This window comes from Amaranthus tricolor, chromosome 7 (genome assembly GCF_026212465.1).
Source record: "Amaranthus tricolor cultivar Red isolate AtriRed21 chromosome 7, ASM2621246v1, whole genome shotgun sequence".
In the NCBI taxonomy this organism is placed as follows: Eukaryota; Viridiplantae; Streptophyta; class Magnoliopsida; order Caryophyllales; family Amaranthaceae; genus Amaranthus; species Amaranthus tricolor.
In genome coordinates this window covers 14,728,436-14,743,367 of record NC_080053.1, presented here as the reverse complement: position 1 = coordinate 14,743,367, position 14,932 = coordinate 14,728,436, and the positions used below count along the sequence as shown (strand labels likewise).

At 31.0% G+C, this 14,932-nt stretch overlaps 1 protein-coding gene across 1 annotated transcript; it reads right to left on the bottom strand.

The window, feature by feature from the left end:
* Positions 1-1,188: 1,188 nt before the first annotated feature.
* On the bottom strand, positions 1,189-14,589 carry LOC130818076 (beta-galactosidase 6). Its single transcript, XM_057684110.1, has 18 exons — positions 14,255-14,589; positions 7,523-7,618; positions 7,307-7,419; positions 7,149-7,215; positions 6,966-7,058; positions 6,737-6,880; positions 6,561-6,655; positions 6,370-6,478; positions 6,176-6,260; positions 5,948-6,066; positions 5,411-5,575; positions 5,129-5,310; positions 2,628-2,719; positions 2,431-2,540; positions 2,222-2,332; positions 2,028-2,135; positions 1,798-1,943; positions 1,189-1,587 (listed from the first exon to the last, which is right to left on the bottom strand). Exons 1-18 carry the CDS (start codon positions 14,441-14,443, stop codon positions 1,431-1,433), a joined length of 2,181 nt encoding a protein of 726 aa, XP_057540093.1. The 5' UTR covers positions 14,444-14,589; the 3' UTR covers positions 1,189-1,430.
* Between the last annotated feature and the right edge of the window lie 343 nt (positions 14,590-14,932).

Below are 14,932 nucleotides of genomic sequence, written 5' to 3'. Positions count from 1 at the left end.
CAGCAATTGGCTTAATTGAAGTCAAGTCTTCACATTTGCCTAGTTGATATCAGTTTTCAAAATAAACCCAACAATTCTGAATAAGGCTGTGCCCAACATTGTAAAAATTTTTAAATTTATAAAACTGATATTACTCACACTTTAAGGAGTAAAAACTAAAATACAGGTCAATTCAAGGTATTTATCATGATTGTGATTTATTTTTAAATTTTTATGGCATGAAGAACATATCACTTTTGTTATTACCCATGATGGATTTTTAATAGGCCAAATAGGGCTTTGACCTTGAAAAAACTTAGGTCATATTATAAATCAAAATGTTGCCCTGGCTGTACTCTAAAATTATGTAAATTAGTGGTTAATAGCATAATTTTTAAACAAAAATTCAAATTTCAGTCCTTTTTTGTTTAAATAATAACTTCGGTTTAAGATTCGCTAGTGCATTATCGTACCACAACTATAATTTTAGTTTATGCCGTAAACAAAAAATGGACACCAAATCAATCACTGAATCTTATAGATTAAAGTATCAATTAAATTAATTAAGTTTAGTTACAACATCGCAACAGTAGATTATCTGGAATAAAAGCAGTTTAATTAAAATAAGACAATGTCAGTCAGATACTAATCAGTCAGTGTAATTGTTTTCTTTTTTTCAGATAAAAAAAATATGTTAGTATCTTCATCTGGATTATAGAAAAAGTAGTATAGACTGTCTATAGTCATTAAAGTTAGAGGCCCCAGGAAAACAAAAGGCACGCATGATGTTGGGCGGTGATTTACTCAAATCAAGGAGCAAAATCTTCTGACATGTCCCCATAACTTAACAGCTGATTCATCACCCATTCATTTCAGACACTGGCCCACTTTTGGATCTTACCAAATATAAAATGGGTAGATTTGATTGTATGAAGCCTGAAGGTGTTAAATGCAAGTTAACCAACTTGATCTACACTGACAGGTCTAGGCTGCAAACTGAAAAACTCCCTAACATTCCTATCTATTATACAAAGACACAGATATTACTGCAGTGATTTGTGCACATGTACAAAGCTAGTTGATTGATTCACTGACTTACTTGATTTATTCATAAATCCTCTATGAGTTGTATATGCCGGGGGTGACGATGATGATGGTGATGTGGTGATCCAATTATGTTCTTTCTTAGAGACGTCAAGTTTCAGATCATGTATAACAAATCATGTATTTCAGAATTAAGACCCAAATTGAATCAAATCTACTTAAGAAAAAAAAAAAAAAAAAAACTATCATAGGTATGATGTTCACATTTAGAGTTAATCTGAAAGACATTTTATACAAGGTAAAAATTATTTTATGAACTACCTGTAAATATGAAGAATAGACAAATCATAATTAATTATGTAAGTTTTCCTGTTGTCAAATAAGAATTCCTTCTGGGCATCAGGTATTTAATCTTGCTTGTCATGTTTTGAACATGTTTTTTTGCTTTTGCTTGTTGTCCAGGAAATGGTGTTCACAGAAATTTGTAGGGGATCTCCACCAATTTCATCCAACACAACCAAAAGATTTTCTGTCTCTTTAAGGAACGATCGAGGAATGTGGTACCTATGGAAGAAAACATGCATAATTTCAGTAAACTACAGTAATTTTCACTCGATACAACACGTTTTCAATAGAATTCATCAGCCTGCACGACTGAATTCGAAGCTTTTCAAACTGAAACTGTAGGCTGTATCGAATTTAATGGCCTATGAAATTTCGGCTTACTAACAAATGGTCGTGTGAGGGAAAGACAATGTGCTAAAAGCTACTTACAATGTCTGTGAAGGTTTTCCCTGGTAGGTTAGCATGGATGCCCAATAACGACCAATACTTTGTCCATTGATCCAAGCTTCACCTTTGCCCATTGTTCTTAGGTCTAAAGCTACCGGATCATCACCTTCTGGCGCATCAAATTTCATCTGAAAAGAATCATCAAACTATTTACCATAATAGCACAATTAAAATTTTTTTTAACTCCATATTAGCATATAACTAATGCTTACCTTATACCAAGTGATGGGCTTTTTAACAGAAGGGTCAAATCCAGTCCAAACAACTTTCTCAAGATTTTCTTCTTTATAGATTTGTAAATCTTCTCCCATTAATCCAACCTGAAGGTTACATTATAATAGTATTTTATAAATTATGCGGAAATTAATATGTCAATGACTAGAAAATAAAGTTAAGTAGAATCAACCTTGTATCCCCAAGTATTATTGACTGCTAAATCGTAGATATCATTTTCTTCGCATCTTACATTTACTTCGCTTAGTCCAGTAAACCTCTGCTCGAGAAATGGACCAGAATCCTTGAATACGAAATTTAAGAACAACACGAATTTTGATTAAAAACGAAAACAATATCAAACAATGGTGTGAACTTGAAAGTTATGTCATGAATATATACCGGTAATCCAACCATATCACTCAGTATAGATACATCATTCACTCCACTGTCTAACGTAATTGGGGTTTCGAGTAAGAAACTCTTGACATCGTGATTTCCATGTGCACCACCTGTTTAGGTGATAAGTTAGGGAACGGAACCGGTAAGTATACTGATATTATACACTGCATAACTAATTTGAACTACTATTAACATACCAGCATAAATGCCATTGACAAAAGCATGAGCAGCGTGTGCAAAAGACTTTACATGAATTACAGGTTTGCTGCAAAAAGAATTGACTTCCAACCTGCAATACCAACTCGGAAAATTGACAAGCTTGAATATCAGACACTAAACATTATCGAAAAGTTTTAGTACTCCGATGCAAAATTAATTGTAGCATCCGTTTTTTTTAAATAATAATAATAATAATAATAATAATAATAATAATAAATAAAATAGTAATAATAAATCTACAAAAACAAATTTCAGAAATTTAAAAATAAAAAAATAAAAAAATAAAAAATAACTCCCCATTAATAAATAACTTCCCACTTCTCCCTCTAAATCTTATAACTAATCTTATTTATTCACTATAAATTACCCTTAATTCATTCACATTATTACTCACACTTCCTTTTCTCCTACAAACTACTTCCTCCATCTTCCAATTACTTAAAATTTAATCAAGAAAAGACAAGATTTTGATATTAAAGATATGAATTTCATCTATTTGTTAGAAATTTTTTTTATTCAAAACCCAAAAAAATTTATGCTATTAATTGAAAAACACTCATCTTTTATTTGAAAAATGAAAAAAAAAAAAGTATTTCTGACGTTAGTTTTCCGGCGAAACGGCGGTCACCGGGATACCACCGGCGTGCGACGGCGGCTACCGGAGCCACCCCCGGCCGACACCTTCTTGCTTCTCCCTCTTTCTCTCTCTCCCTTTCTCCTCCTCTCCCTTCTTTCCCCTGTTTCTTTTCGTGGGTATTGGTAACCAGTACCAAATTTTCTACGTTTTCTAAAGCACCTTTATATATTTTTTCTTTTTTTATAATCCTTTTATTATTTAAAATTTTCTTTTAAAACTATTACTACTAATCTTTAAAATTTTAACTACATTTTAAAATTCATCATATTAAATAAATTATAAAATATAAATAGAGAGTCTTTTAATTTATTTATTTCGATTGGGTTGATCGGGGTATTAATTTGAGATATATTATTTTATCGTGTAGACAGCGAATTCGTAGACAAAGATTATTAGGAGTGTACGTTTGTCTAGAATCGCGTAACAAGGTAATTCTCAATGTCCATCTAATTAGGACTATCTCATTAATATTATGTACTAAGTGATAATTAATATGTTTAAATAGAATGCATGATTTTATATGACATTATTTTGTATGATATTATGTTTTATATATTCTCAAATTATATGTACTATTATTTTTGTCAAATTTGAATTTATAATTACTATTTTGATAAAATTTATATTATTATTTTGATAACGAAATTAAATACAGTTTAATTTAAAAGAGAAATACCTATAATATTATTATTTTGATGAAAGTTATATTATTATTTAAATAATAATTTTAAATGCGATTGAATTTGGGAGAAAAATATTATGATATTAATATTGCAATTGAATATTCTTGAGATATATTTTTTTGGGAAAACCTATGATCATAAAATAAAATGTATAATGTATGTTTGATTATATGTTTGTGTGCATGCGACTAATTATTAAAATATATTAAATCACGTAAAGTGTAACACGAGGGAAATGAAGCTCTTACATTTGTTGCGATCCAAGTATAAGGGTGCTGAATAGGTTGTTCTATTTGGTTAGTATAGCTGCCGACAAGTATTATTATTTCTGATACTTGATACGATATTTGGTCTTCCTTCTATTTGTTGTGATCCAAATAAAAGGGGTGTGCACACTAGGGTTCTCTGAGACTACTTTTGTTGGCCTTGAATTATTTGGGGTGACGACCTCTTGATGAAGTAGGTATAGGGGTAAAGCCTCGGCCTACTGGCGTTCTCGTTCCCTCAAATTAAAAATTGATTATGTTTTTGTCATTATTAAATATCAAATTGAGAAATTGGTTTATGTGATATTATATATATTGTTTTCACAAATTGTTTTTTTTAAACTCAGCTATATATTATTTTCTAAAATTATTTTCAATTTGATTATATTTTATTTTCTTAAATCATTTTCAAACTTAATCGTTATATGGGATGAAGTTGGAATTACTCAATTTTCTGATTTTGGGATTTTTTCCCTTGTTTTTCTTGCATTCTTATGTTGCAGGTTATTGATTGCGTGGGAATTGTGGAGTGAGGAGTTTTTCTCTTGTTTTTTTATGCATTCTTATGTTGCAGGTTATTGATTACGTAGGAATTGTGGAGTGAGGATCACCTAGAAACATAGCTTTTATTAGAGTCGTATTTCAGTTGAAATTTTACCTTAAGTTGTTTAAATTTTATATTGACATAGATTGCGTTTCAGTCTTTTCTTATGTTGTAAGACCTTTTGTTGGATTTAAAGTTATTAAATTATTTTTTAGTCGTTAAGCCTTACATTTATTTTATTAGGAATAGATGTGGCGGTAACACTCCCATGAGTAGGTTTTGGCTAGTGTTTTTCATTAAAGGTGTTTTAAAAAATTCGACATATTTTGAGGGTGTTAGATTAATTTACCTGACAGTGTACCAAAGATAATCAGATGTCTCTTTTGTTACATTCATATGCTCTAGTAAAGCATCTGCTTGCAAAGAGGTATCTGAAAATTTTACTGTCTGCTCATCAAATACTTCCCAGCTGGTAGTTGAGCTCAATACTTGTACTGTTCTTACATTTCGTTTTCCAATCTCTGTTGTTAACTGCGAAATGAGAGATAACTCGAGCTTAAAAAGATTGTACATTTATACTTGTAACTACTCGGTAATTTTAGGGGTTAGTTTAGTCGAATAGAACAGTTACCTTAGCTGTGTTGAAAGTGATACTCGAACAGTCTGGAAGGATACTAATTGATTTAGGAGGAAGTTGATATGATCTGTTCCGGAACTCAATATTTGCAATGGCTTTCGTATCATTGTTTACAAGAAAGGCAACACAACCTCCACTGTCTTCTTGGAAAACATATGCCTGATTATTACAAGAACAATCAGCATTCATTGATTAGATTAGTATAACGGCATTCCATTACACCTATGCCATTAACCGGCTCCTATCTAGTCAGGAATTGGGGGTCAGATATGCGCAACCTTACCCTTACGATAACGACATTTTATTACCCCAATGTCGTTCATTGCCTCCCATTTAGAGTAGGGTTTGGGGTTGGATGTATGCAACCTTACCTTGCTACTGATAACAAAGAGGTTATTTCTGATTGGCCCCTAGTAGCAAATATCATCCTTAAGTTCAAATAAAAAAAAGTGCCCATGATTGAAATAGTAATACGTCAATACTATAAACAAATTTTCTCTAATAATTGATTAAGATGAGATCACTTAATACCGTCTGAAGTTGGCCAAGGGAAAAGTTGGACTTATTTCCATTCAGCAAGGTTTTGGAGCAAGCTTTAATCACAGTATGCAGCTCCCTAAGGTGTCCCCATTTAGGTTGCCTTATAAGACCTAGTCGTTGAACAGTGAAAAAATAACTTATATAAGTTGTTTTATTTCATACATAGGTGATAGTTTACTCAAACCTAGTTCAGATTTCAGATGTTATTCATGAACTCACCATACTCATCAAGTGGTGCTTCATCATAGTAGCTGGTTGTAACATAAGCAGAGGCTGTATGCCCGAAATTCGTTCCTCCATGGTACTACAGTCCATCTTAGAAAATCAGAGAAAATACCATCACAAAGTTCTAAAAGTATACATAAGCTGAAAATTGAAGTTAGACTTGAAATTATATCAAACAGAATAAGTACCATGTAGTAGTTCACATAACATCCACTAGTTTTTGCAATGAAAAGTGAAACATGAAATGCAATATCTTCTGCAGATCTTATGTATGGCTTCCCACCAAAGACTTGGAAACTGTCTAGGGAAAATATGATTAATCACAAAAAATTTTTTTCATAAATCGTCTATTGTTGATAATGGATCAATTCAGACTTACAAAGAAGTCCAGTTTTCTGTCCACATTGATGGTTTATTCGGAGAGTTTGGCCCAGCGAAACTTTCCCCACATCGCATCCCATTGCATGTATTAATCTGTTCGTATAAGCTTATCATTAGACAATTGTATTCTCTTGTTTGTTTGTGAATGAGAAGAATGTATAGGAGTGAACATACCACAGAATCAGGAGCGTCAGTTTGCTTGCACATCACCCACGGAACACCAGTCTGAAGTCCGACAGCCATACTAGCAGCCCATCGTACATAAGAATATCCTTTGCTACCAAAAGCTGGTTCAACGTTTTGGTATTCATTTTCGATCTGATTTGAAGTTATAAATTTTGTTGTTTAACAACGGACTTGAAAAACGAATCATGAGTTATGCTAATTTTTCATATTGCCTTACCTGTGACAATATTATAGGGCCTCCTTGTGAAGCATATAAACTCTCTGATTTCATGAGATTGACTATTTTTGTGGTAAAATTTTGCATATAAAACTACAAAGAGAAATAGGAACAGCAATCATAAGCAACACTAAATAATAGAAGTATGTCAGAAGAACTCAAATCAAGAAACAGCAGAAGTACTTTGAATGGTTCGTTATCCGTTCTGTATGAAATGCCGGGGATGTCATGCAGCCAAAACGGGAAACCCCTGTAACATCACAATTCATAACAATGCATCTGTTGTTGGATAGAATTGAATAATAATAATAATACGAAAAATAATGATACACATTACGCACCCATAAGTCCATTCACTTTCGATGTAGGGACCGATCCTAAGGCAAATATACAACCCTTGTGCTTGAACTTCCTTGATGAACTTGACTAAATCATACCTCCCAGTAAAGTCGTACTGCATAAAACACAAAAAAAAATGTATTAATACTAGAAGGATAGAGAATACAATCAGATACGCCGTAAGTTAACATGAAAACAGGCTAAAAGAGCGTGCATACCTGACCCGGCTGTGGCTCATGGAGGTTCCAAAACACATATGTTTGAATTACATCCAGTCCGCCATCTTTGGCCTTGGCTATTAATGATGGCCACATCTAAACAATACTCCAAAAGATTATCACACAAGCCACCAGATTGCTTTTGTTGTTTGATAATGGTTAGTTTTACAAAGCTTATTTAATAACTAATGATACAATTAAATGGACAATAACATTGTACACATGATTTGTGATTAGGAAGGCTTACACATAAAGTACAAGATATATACATTTTCATTTCTCAAATGTTCAAGGTATTGAATCTCTTGATCATTTGCTTTTTTCAATCATTTTATAAACCCTATATTACTTGGTTTATACTATTTTAGTATGTAGCATTCTAATAATAGAGAATATTTGATAAATTTAGGCTTGTACATAAGACCCACTCGAGAGAATAGTTGACTGCACACAAACCCAAAGAGATTTCATGCTAGCTCATCAAGTATATGTTAGTAAATCTCTTCCTAATTCTTTGATATGGGATCACATGTGAGTTATCTTCCAACGCTTCTCCTCACATTTGAGGCTTTTTTTAATTTAACAGGGACGCCATTCTTTTCTAACCCCCAAGATGTTTTTTACGAAAGACCAATTTTTTTTGTTTCCAATTGATCAGAAACAGTTGACTTTGATTCTATATCAAGAAACCAACTCAACCAAAAGCTTAAACTAATGGTTGAGACTTGAGACTCATATGTTATATACTCTAATGGCCCGTTTGGTTGATGGTAATGAAGTAATGGGAATGAAATGTTGTAATGGCAATAGTAATAAAGGAATGGATATGAGAATTGGTAATGAAGATTTTTTTGTTTGGTGTGTATGACTAAAGAATGGTAATGGAAAATAATATTCCATTGATTGCATTTGGTTGTTAGTAATAAAAAATAGTAATGACTCTTAGTTTCATTATTGTATATTTGTATCTAAAAAGCATTATTGTATCTAAATTATTCTATCTAGTAAATTATTCTATCTAATGATTCTTTTTTAATAATAATATTTTTTTGGATAATTACATACATTACCTTTTTTTTCTTCATTATTTTTTTCTTCAGCTCGAAACAACATTACCTTATTTTATTACCACAGTAATACTTTATTACCATTACAGCCTAATACCAGGTTGTTTGATGGTAATAAAAATGGCCCTTTTTGGTAATTTCATTACCTTTTTTTATTACCATCCATTACCATTGAAGGCATCCAAACAACAAAATTTTTTATTACTTAGTTTTATTACCATTACCGCCCTCTAATACCATGTACCAAACGGGTCGTAAGAGTATTCTCCCGGGATTATATTTGATTGTACTTATCAAGTAAAAATACTAACTAATTTAATGTCTTTTAAGGTTGGTGTACACTAAAATAGTGTAGACCAAGTCCATAAAAGACTTTTTCGATCAAGAATCTATATTACACGGACTCTTAATTTTACCTCGAGTACTATGTAGTCACGTTGGGTCCTACCCTGCGCCTTGTCTCTCTCAATTGTAAGTTTCTTAAACTTATAGTTATCAATCATATATCACATGTCACCATGGATCAGTCTTGCAACCAAATTCCTTTCTTATATAATTGACAAGCACAAAGGCCCCAACCTTTCCTTGAGAATTGACCCCTATAGCTGAAATACCTAAATATATTCGTTGTCATACATGATCATTTTTTGTAATAATTGATCTCTTACAAAGTACTCCCTCCGTTTCCTAAGAAATTCTAATAAGGAATGTTCATAAAAATTAAGAAAAATAAAATATTTAGATAGTGAATATATTATTTAATTAAATAATAAATTTGATGGAAGAAAAGTGAGTACCATAAACAATAAAAAAATATTTAAGAAAAGATTGTAAAAAAAATATGGGGACCATAACTAATAAAAAAATATTTTTATAAAGTTAGTGGGAAACATGTGGGGATCATAAAGAATATTAAAATATTTAAATGAAGTTAGTAGAAGATATATAAGAACCATAAGCATTATAAAAACATTAAAATGAAGATGAATAAAGTAATTCTTGTCAAAATTTGTGATATCAATAGAAAGTGTTTGATGTGAACAACAAATGAAACAACTTAAAATGGCAAATGAGAACTTTTTAAGTTACAGAGGGAGTATAATGTAATAGTTGCACAAACTAAACCTTTATAATGATTCAATTGCTATTTTGTAGATAATTAAATTTAAAAGCTATTTAGACATCAACAAATTGAAGTGAAAACAACCATTATCAAGACCTCTGTCAAGGATCTATCTTCCTCAACGCCGCCAATGCTTGATCGAGTGTGATAGATTCTCTCCCAAGGAGTAAAGTTTGAACTATATTCTTATAGCTCTTAGGAAGTGAAGCCAAGAGTAATAGCACTTTCTCTTTATCGGAAAGCTTCTCATCGACATTCAACAATTGGGCACATCAATTGATTGAATATGTTGATATGATCTTGCATACTTGTATCATCCTCCTTCATGAGTTGATACAACTCCCATATCAAGCAACATTTGTTGGTGAGAGACTTAGATGCATACACCGCTTGAAGTTTCTCCAACAACACACCGGGGTCGATCTCCGTCAAGTAGTTGTACTTGATTTCAGATGCAATGGCAAGCCTAATAGTGCTCACCGCCTTCTTCTTCATGGCCACCCATTTTCCTTCATCCATTGTTGTGGGCTTTCTCTTCTCAAAAGCATCATCAATCCCTTGTTGCACCAACAAGTCCTCTACGGTGCTCCTTCATACCGAAAAATTCTTTTTTCCATCAAACAATGGAATATGGAACCTTACAAAGCAAAGAACAACCTCTCAAAGCAAAGATTGAACTTTTTATGTCAATCTGTCTCAAATGCCCTAATGCATGTGGAGTGAACTCTCTTGGCTAAAACCCTAGTTAACTCTTAGTATTAAGCTCTCTCTTAATCCCTAATGAACTCCTAAGACCCCTTATATAGTACCATGACATATTTGGGAGCCTTAGGACAAACCCACAAAAGATCCCACAAAATCGTATACAAAACAAAATGTTTCTATTTTCGTGGCCTGTTGCTCGCTCGGTTGAACTAGCTTACTCGGGTGGTCGAGCGAGTGTCTTCCTGCACCTACTGACTTCATGTGTTGTTGCTCGCTTGAGCAGCTTTGATACTCTTGGTGTGCCTCGTTCAAGGCACGACTTAGGCCCTTCATTGAGCTTCCCTTTGTCTTGTTCAAGCCACCTCAAATTATCCCCAACACTCACTTCATCAAGTGATTCAAAACGAATCACTCTATGCTTCAATTCATGCTCATCATCATTCTCAATAGTGCAAGCCATTGAGTAAGCAACGAGGTGATCAAACTCACCTCCATAAAGGTGTGATTTGGGGCTTGGCTCAACAAAAATTACAAATAAACTTAAGGTGTATTCTGATAAAACTATAATGAGATGATGTGATTATTTAATTTCAATTCATGGTGTAAATCATGTTTTGAAATAATCGATTTAAAATTTTTTAAAGACGCACAAATAAGGAAGCATATATATTTTAAAAATACTGGAGTAATATCCACAAATAAAAATAGTGAAAACCTATTAGACATATTAAAATAAAAAGTGGAGTAAATGGAGTGATATAAAAGAGTACATGAAATTCAACGAGTTTCATTCTAAATTTCACTATATGCTAATTAGGAAAGCTTATTAGCACTCTTTTTTTTTTTTTTTCTCTTTTCTCTCTAAAAAAATCCTAAACTCTATACCTAGTTTGAGGTCATTATCAACCTTTCAGTTGATGATAAACCTCTAATTTCTCCGTTTTAAGCTTTTTGAATATAATTTGAATAAATAGTTCCTCTCTCTCTACATAAAAGTTGTTCTACCCATTCACTGGGTTGATTCTATTCATATATTAGGTTTGATCCCTCTCCATGTGAGAGTTTGGGATTATGAATTTTGGTTTCTAGTTGATTTGTCGATAGAAACTAATGTGATAATACAACATACACCAAAATTGCAATTATCATCAACAACATCAAATTCAATTCAATCTCAAGACTACAATAGATTGAATGACCTCCTCATAGAAGGCTGTATCAAACAACGATGTGGAAGTGGATATTCAAAATTGTTAGATCTCATACACAACGATCGTAGATTTGTTAATTTTGAGTTATATTTGGTTAAAGTTGTTATGTAATTGTTAATTTTTATCTCTGATATAGATATCGTATGACTTTTTAATAATGAATAAGGTATTACTCAAAAAAAAATATATGCTAAGGATGTAGCGATGGAAAAACATCTCGGCAACCATCAAATTCAATTCTATCTCTGAACTACAACAGATCGAAAGACCTCCTCGTTGAAGGCTGTATCAAACAGCGATGTGAAGAGGATATTTCGATTTTTCAGATCTCATACACAACGATCGTAATTTTGAATTATATTTGGTTAATGTTGTTATAGAGTTATTAATTTTTATCTCCGATATAAATGTCATATGACTCTCTAATAATAAATCAGATATTATTAAAAAAATATGTTAATTAGGATAGGATGTAGGCATGGAAAAACATCTCAGCAACCACGAATTTTAATAAGGCATTTAAATAATATTTAGGCTTCACATTTATATATTTTTCCTACACTTAACTATCTTATTAACTCATTCAAATTTAATTGACTGTTATCATATTCATGCGTATTTTTTTCAAAATAACTTTAGATTGTCACCAATTTCAATCGGTTAAAAAAACCACAAAACTTTGCATTTTATAATATTTTTAATTACCACTTAATGATCAAAATAAATATATCTATCTCACTTGCATAACAATGAAGACGTGAAACTTGAAAATGGTAATGTGCCCTTAAAATAATGATGTAAAATTAAAAATAGGTCAAAACGATCGATTGGAGTTTCAATCAAACTCTATCTACTTTTTCGATATATTCCAGTTAATTTATTTTTAGTTATTGGTCAAAATTTTCGAGTTTAACCCACTATTTTATTATGATATTTTGTCAATTTTGGGTGGGATCAAACAAATCTAATCTCACTCAGGGTCCAAAAAATTCTCTCACTATTAACTTTAGTTCTTCGACTTTTCACTATACTCCATCTTAAGTTCTCTTTTTCCTAAAAATATTTCCATTCCCTACTCCAATATATATTTATACTTAGCTTCTATATTATTATTTTCTTGACATATTGGATGAATTTCTTTTATTTTAGAGAAAATGAATTTTGAGAATGGATTGAATTTTAAAATTAAATTTAAGAGAGAAAAAATAACTTTTTATAATAAAATACTACAATATGAGTGTCTTTCTATAGCGAAAAAAATTATAAATTTTTATTTTTTCATTTTATAATTTAATGTTCCTTCCAATTTAATAGTAATATAACATTTGCTTTTTGAACATTATTCATATTTTACTCTTAATTTATATTTTATTATTGATCTATACGTTAAAATATTAGTAAATTGGTGGGAATATTTAAAAATTAACTTGAAAAATTATGAAAAGTTTCCCAAAGTAAACAAAATACCAAGTGTTATGCTACTTGTGGTTTGAGAAAGTAACAATTAAGGAACATGTCACATATATCACACATGTTTAGAGTTATAAAAAAAGATGCATGGCTTTTTTACAAAAGAATTATGACATGATTTTTTAAAATCATGAGCGGTGTAATTGAGCTTTTCAACCACTCAAAATTTGGCATTTTCTTGAACTTAAAAAAAGATTTCGTAATGGTCTAAAAATTGTTTTCCTTGCTTTAGTCATATAAAATTGTTTTGTCGTCCAAGTTTTTTCATTAATTTAATACAAATATGATTTTCAATATATTTATATAATACTCCACTCTCATTACATCCTAATTGACATTATTTTCTTGCAATTTTCAAGATGGAATACAAAATACATGCACCATTGTCTTCAACTAGTAAGAAATTTACCACTCAACTAAAATTACTATTAACAGCATAAATTTTTATGAGTATATACTAACTGAACAAATTATACTTCCTCTATTCATCTTAGATTGTATTTTATTATTCATCTATCATTCTTAAATTATTTTATTATTCATCTATCATTCTTAAATTATAAACATAGTCATATAAAATTTTGTTTGGTTCATTTTAATATAAAATTTATTAATATCAAATTTTTATAATTTTTAATTAAACATAATTATATATATATATATTAAGAATTAAATAAGTATATTAAGTAGAATATATAAAATAAAGTCACACTATGATTTATGAATAGGAGGGAGTAATAAAAAGTAGTGTTGAAATACATCAATTAATTATTACTTCCTTGTTTTCTTGAATTTGTTGGTCCTAATAATATTTGAATCACAAGATATCAACTGAGAAATACATATACAAATAGGAAAGTATTAAATTAGGCTGGACTTATTGTGAATGTCAGCATATTAACGGGGGACACAAGTGCACACAGTTGATAAGCCAAGGAGATATATACCATCTCAAAACCATATGGCAATGGGAAGAAGGTCTCTAATAGCTTATAAAGCGTGCACACCATTTTCAATTTATCGATGTGGGATAACTCATCCCAACAAGAAATACATATAGAAATAGGAAAGTAGAATTTTAAGCAAATATCAAAATAACGAGAGTAGAATTATGAGTATTAATTAAAATTAAAAAAAATGAAGAGAGAATATTTACTTGAGGAGTGCTTCGAGAATAATGTATGGAACCTGAGAAGAGTATCTTCCTTTCCCCACCAATAATAAGAGATCTTCCATCATATTTAACTAAACTTCCTTCTTGTTGTTGTTGGGATGTTCCATTAATGAACATTACTAATACACACACCAATAATAACCAAAATGATATTCGCACAGCCATTTTCATATGTTTTAAAGATTTGACAAAGCAAACTATTTATGGGAACTGGGAATAAGTAATGGAAGGTAAGAGCATAAAAGACAGAAACACTAGATTACAAATGGAGAAGTTTAAACTTAAAAGAGAAAGTATCTGATCTTGTAAGAACAAACAAATAGTAGTACGCATTTGGCATTAATTAATAAGCATCTAATCTTTAAAGCTTTTTTTGTTATTTTGGTCACGACGTTGTGGCTAAGTAAAACTCCAAACCAACCTCACAAGTCACGGGTTTTCTTAAACATGCCTTCTAATTTTTCCACCAATACCAATTATATGACTATATATACTCCACCTGACCCAAAATTTGAATTATAAGAATTCTAGAAATTGACTATCATTGTTACTGGAAATAGAAAATAAATAGAAGGACTACTGTTAGCCTTTTTTTTAAAAAAAAAAATTTTTTTTAATAGTTTTTCATGATTTATAATATTTTATAATGGCTTCGGAAAC

What these genes read in the sequence shown, in the direction of transcription:
- LOC130818076 (XM_057684110.1), bottom strand. Translation starts at nt 14,443, where the DNA reads ATGAAAATGGCTGTGCGAATATCATTTTGGTTATTATTGGTGTGTGTA. An exon ending in ACAGAAAACTGGACTTCTTT is followed by an intron (nt 6,479 to 6,560) that starts GTAAGTCTGAAT and finishes TTCCCTAGACAG; the next exon opens with TTTCCAAGTCTTTGGTGGGA. An exon ending in ATAATACTTGGGGATACAAG is followed by an intron (nt 2,136 to 2,221) that starts GTTGATTCTACT and finishes TGTAACCTTCAG; the next exon opens with GTTGGATTAATGGGAGAAGA.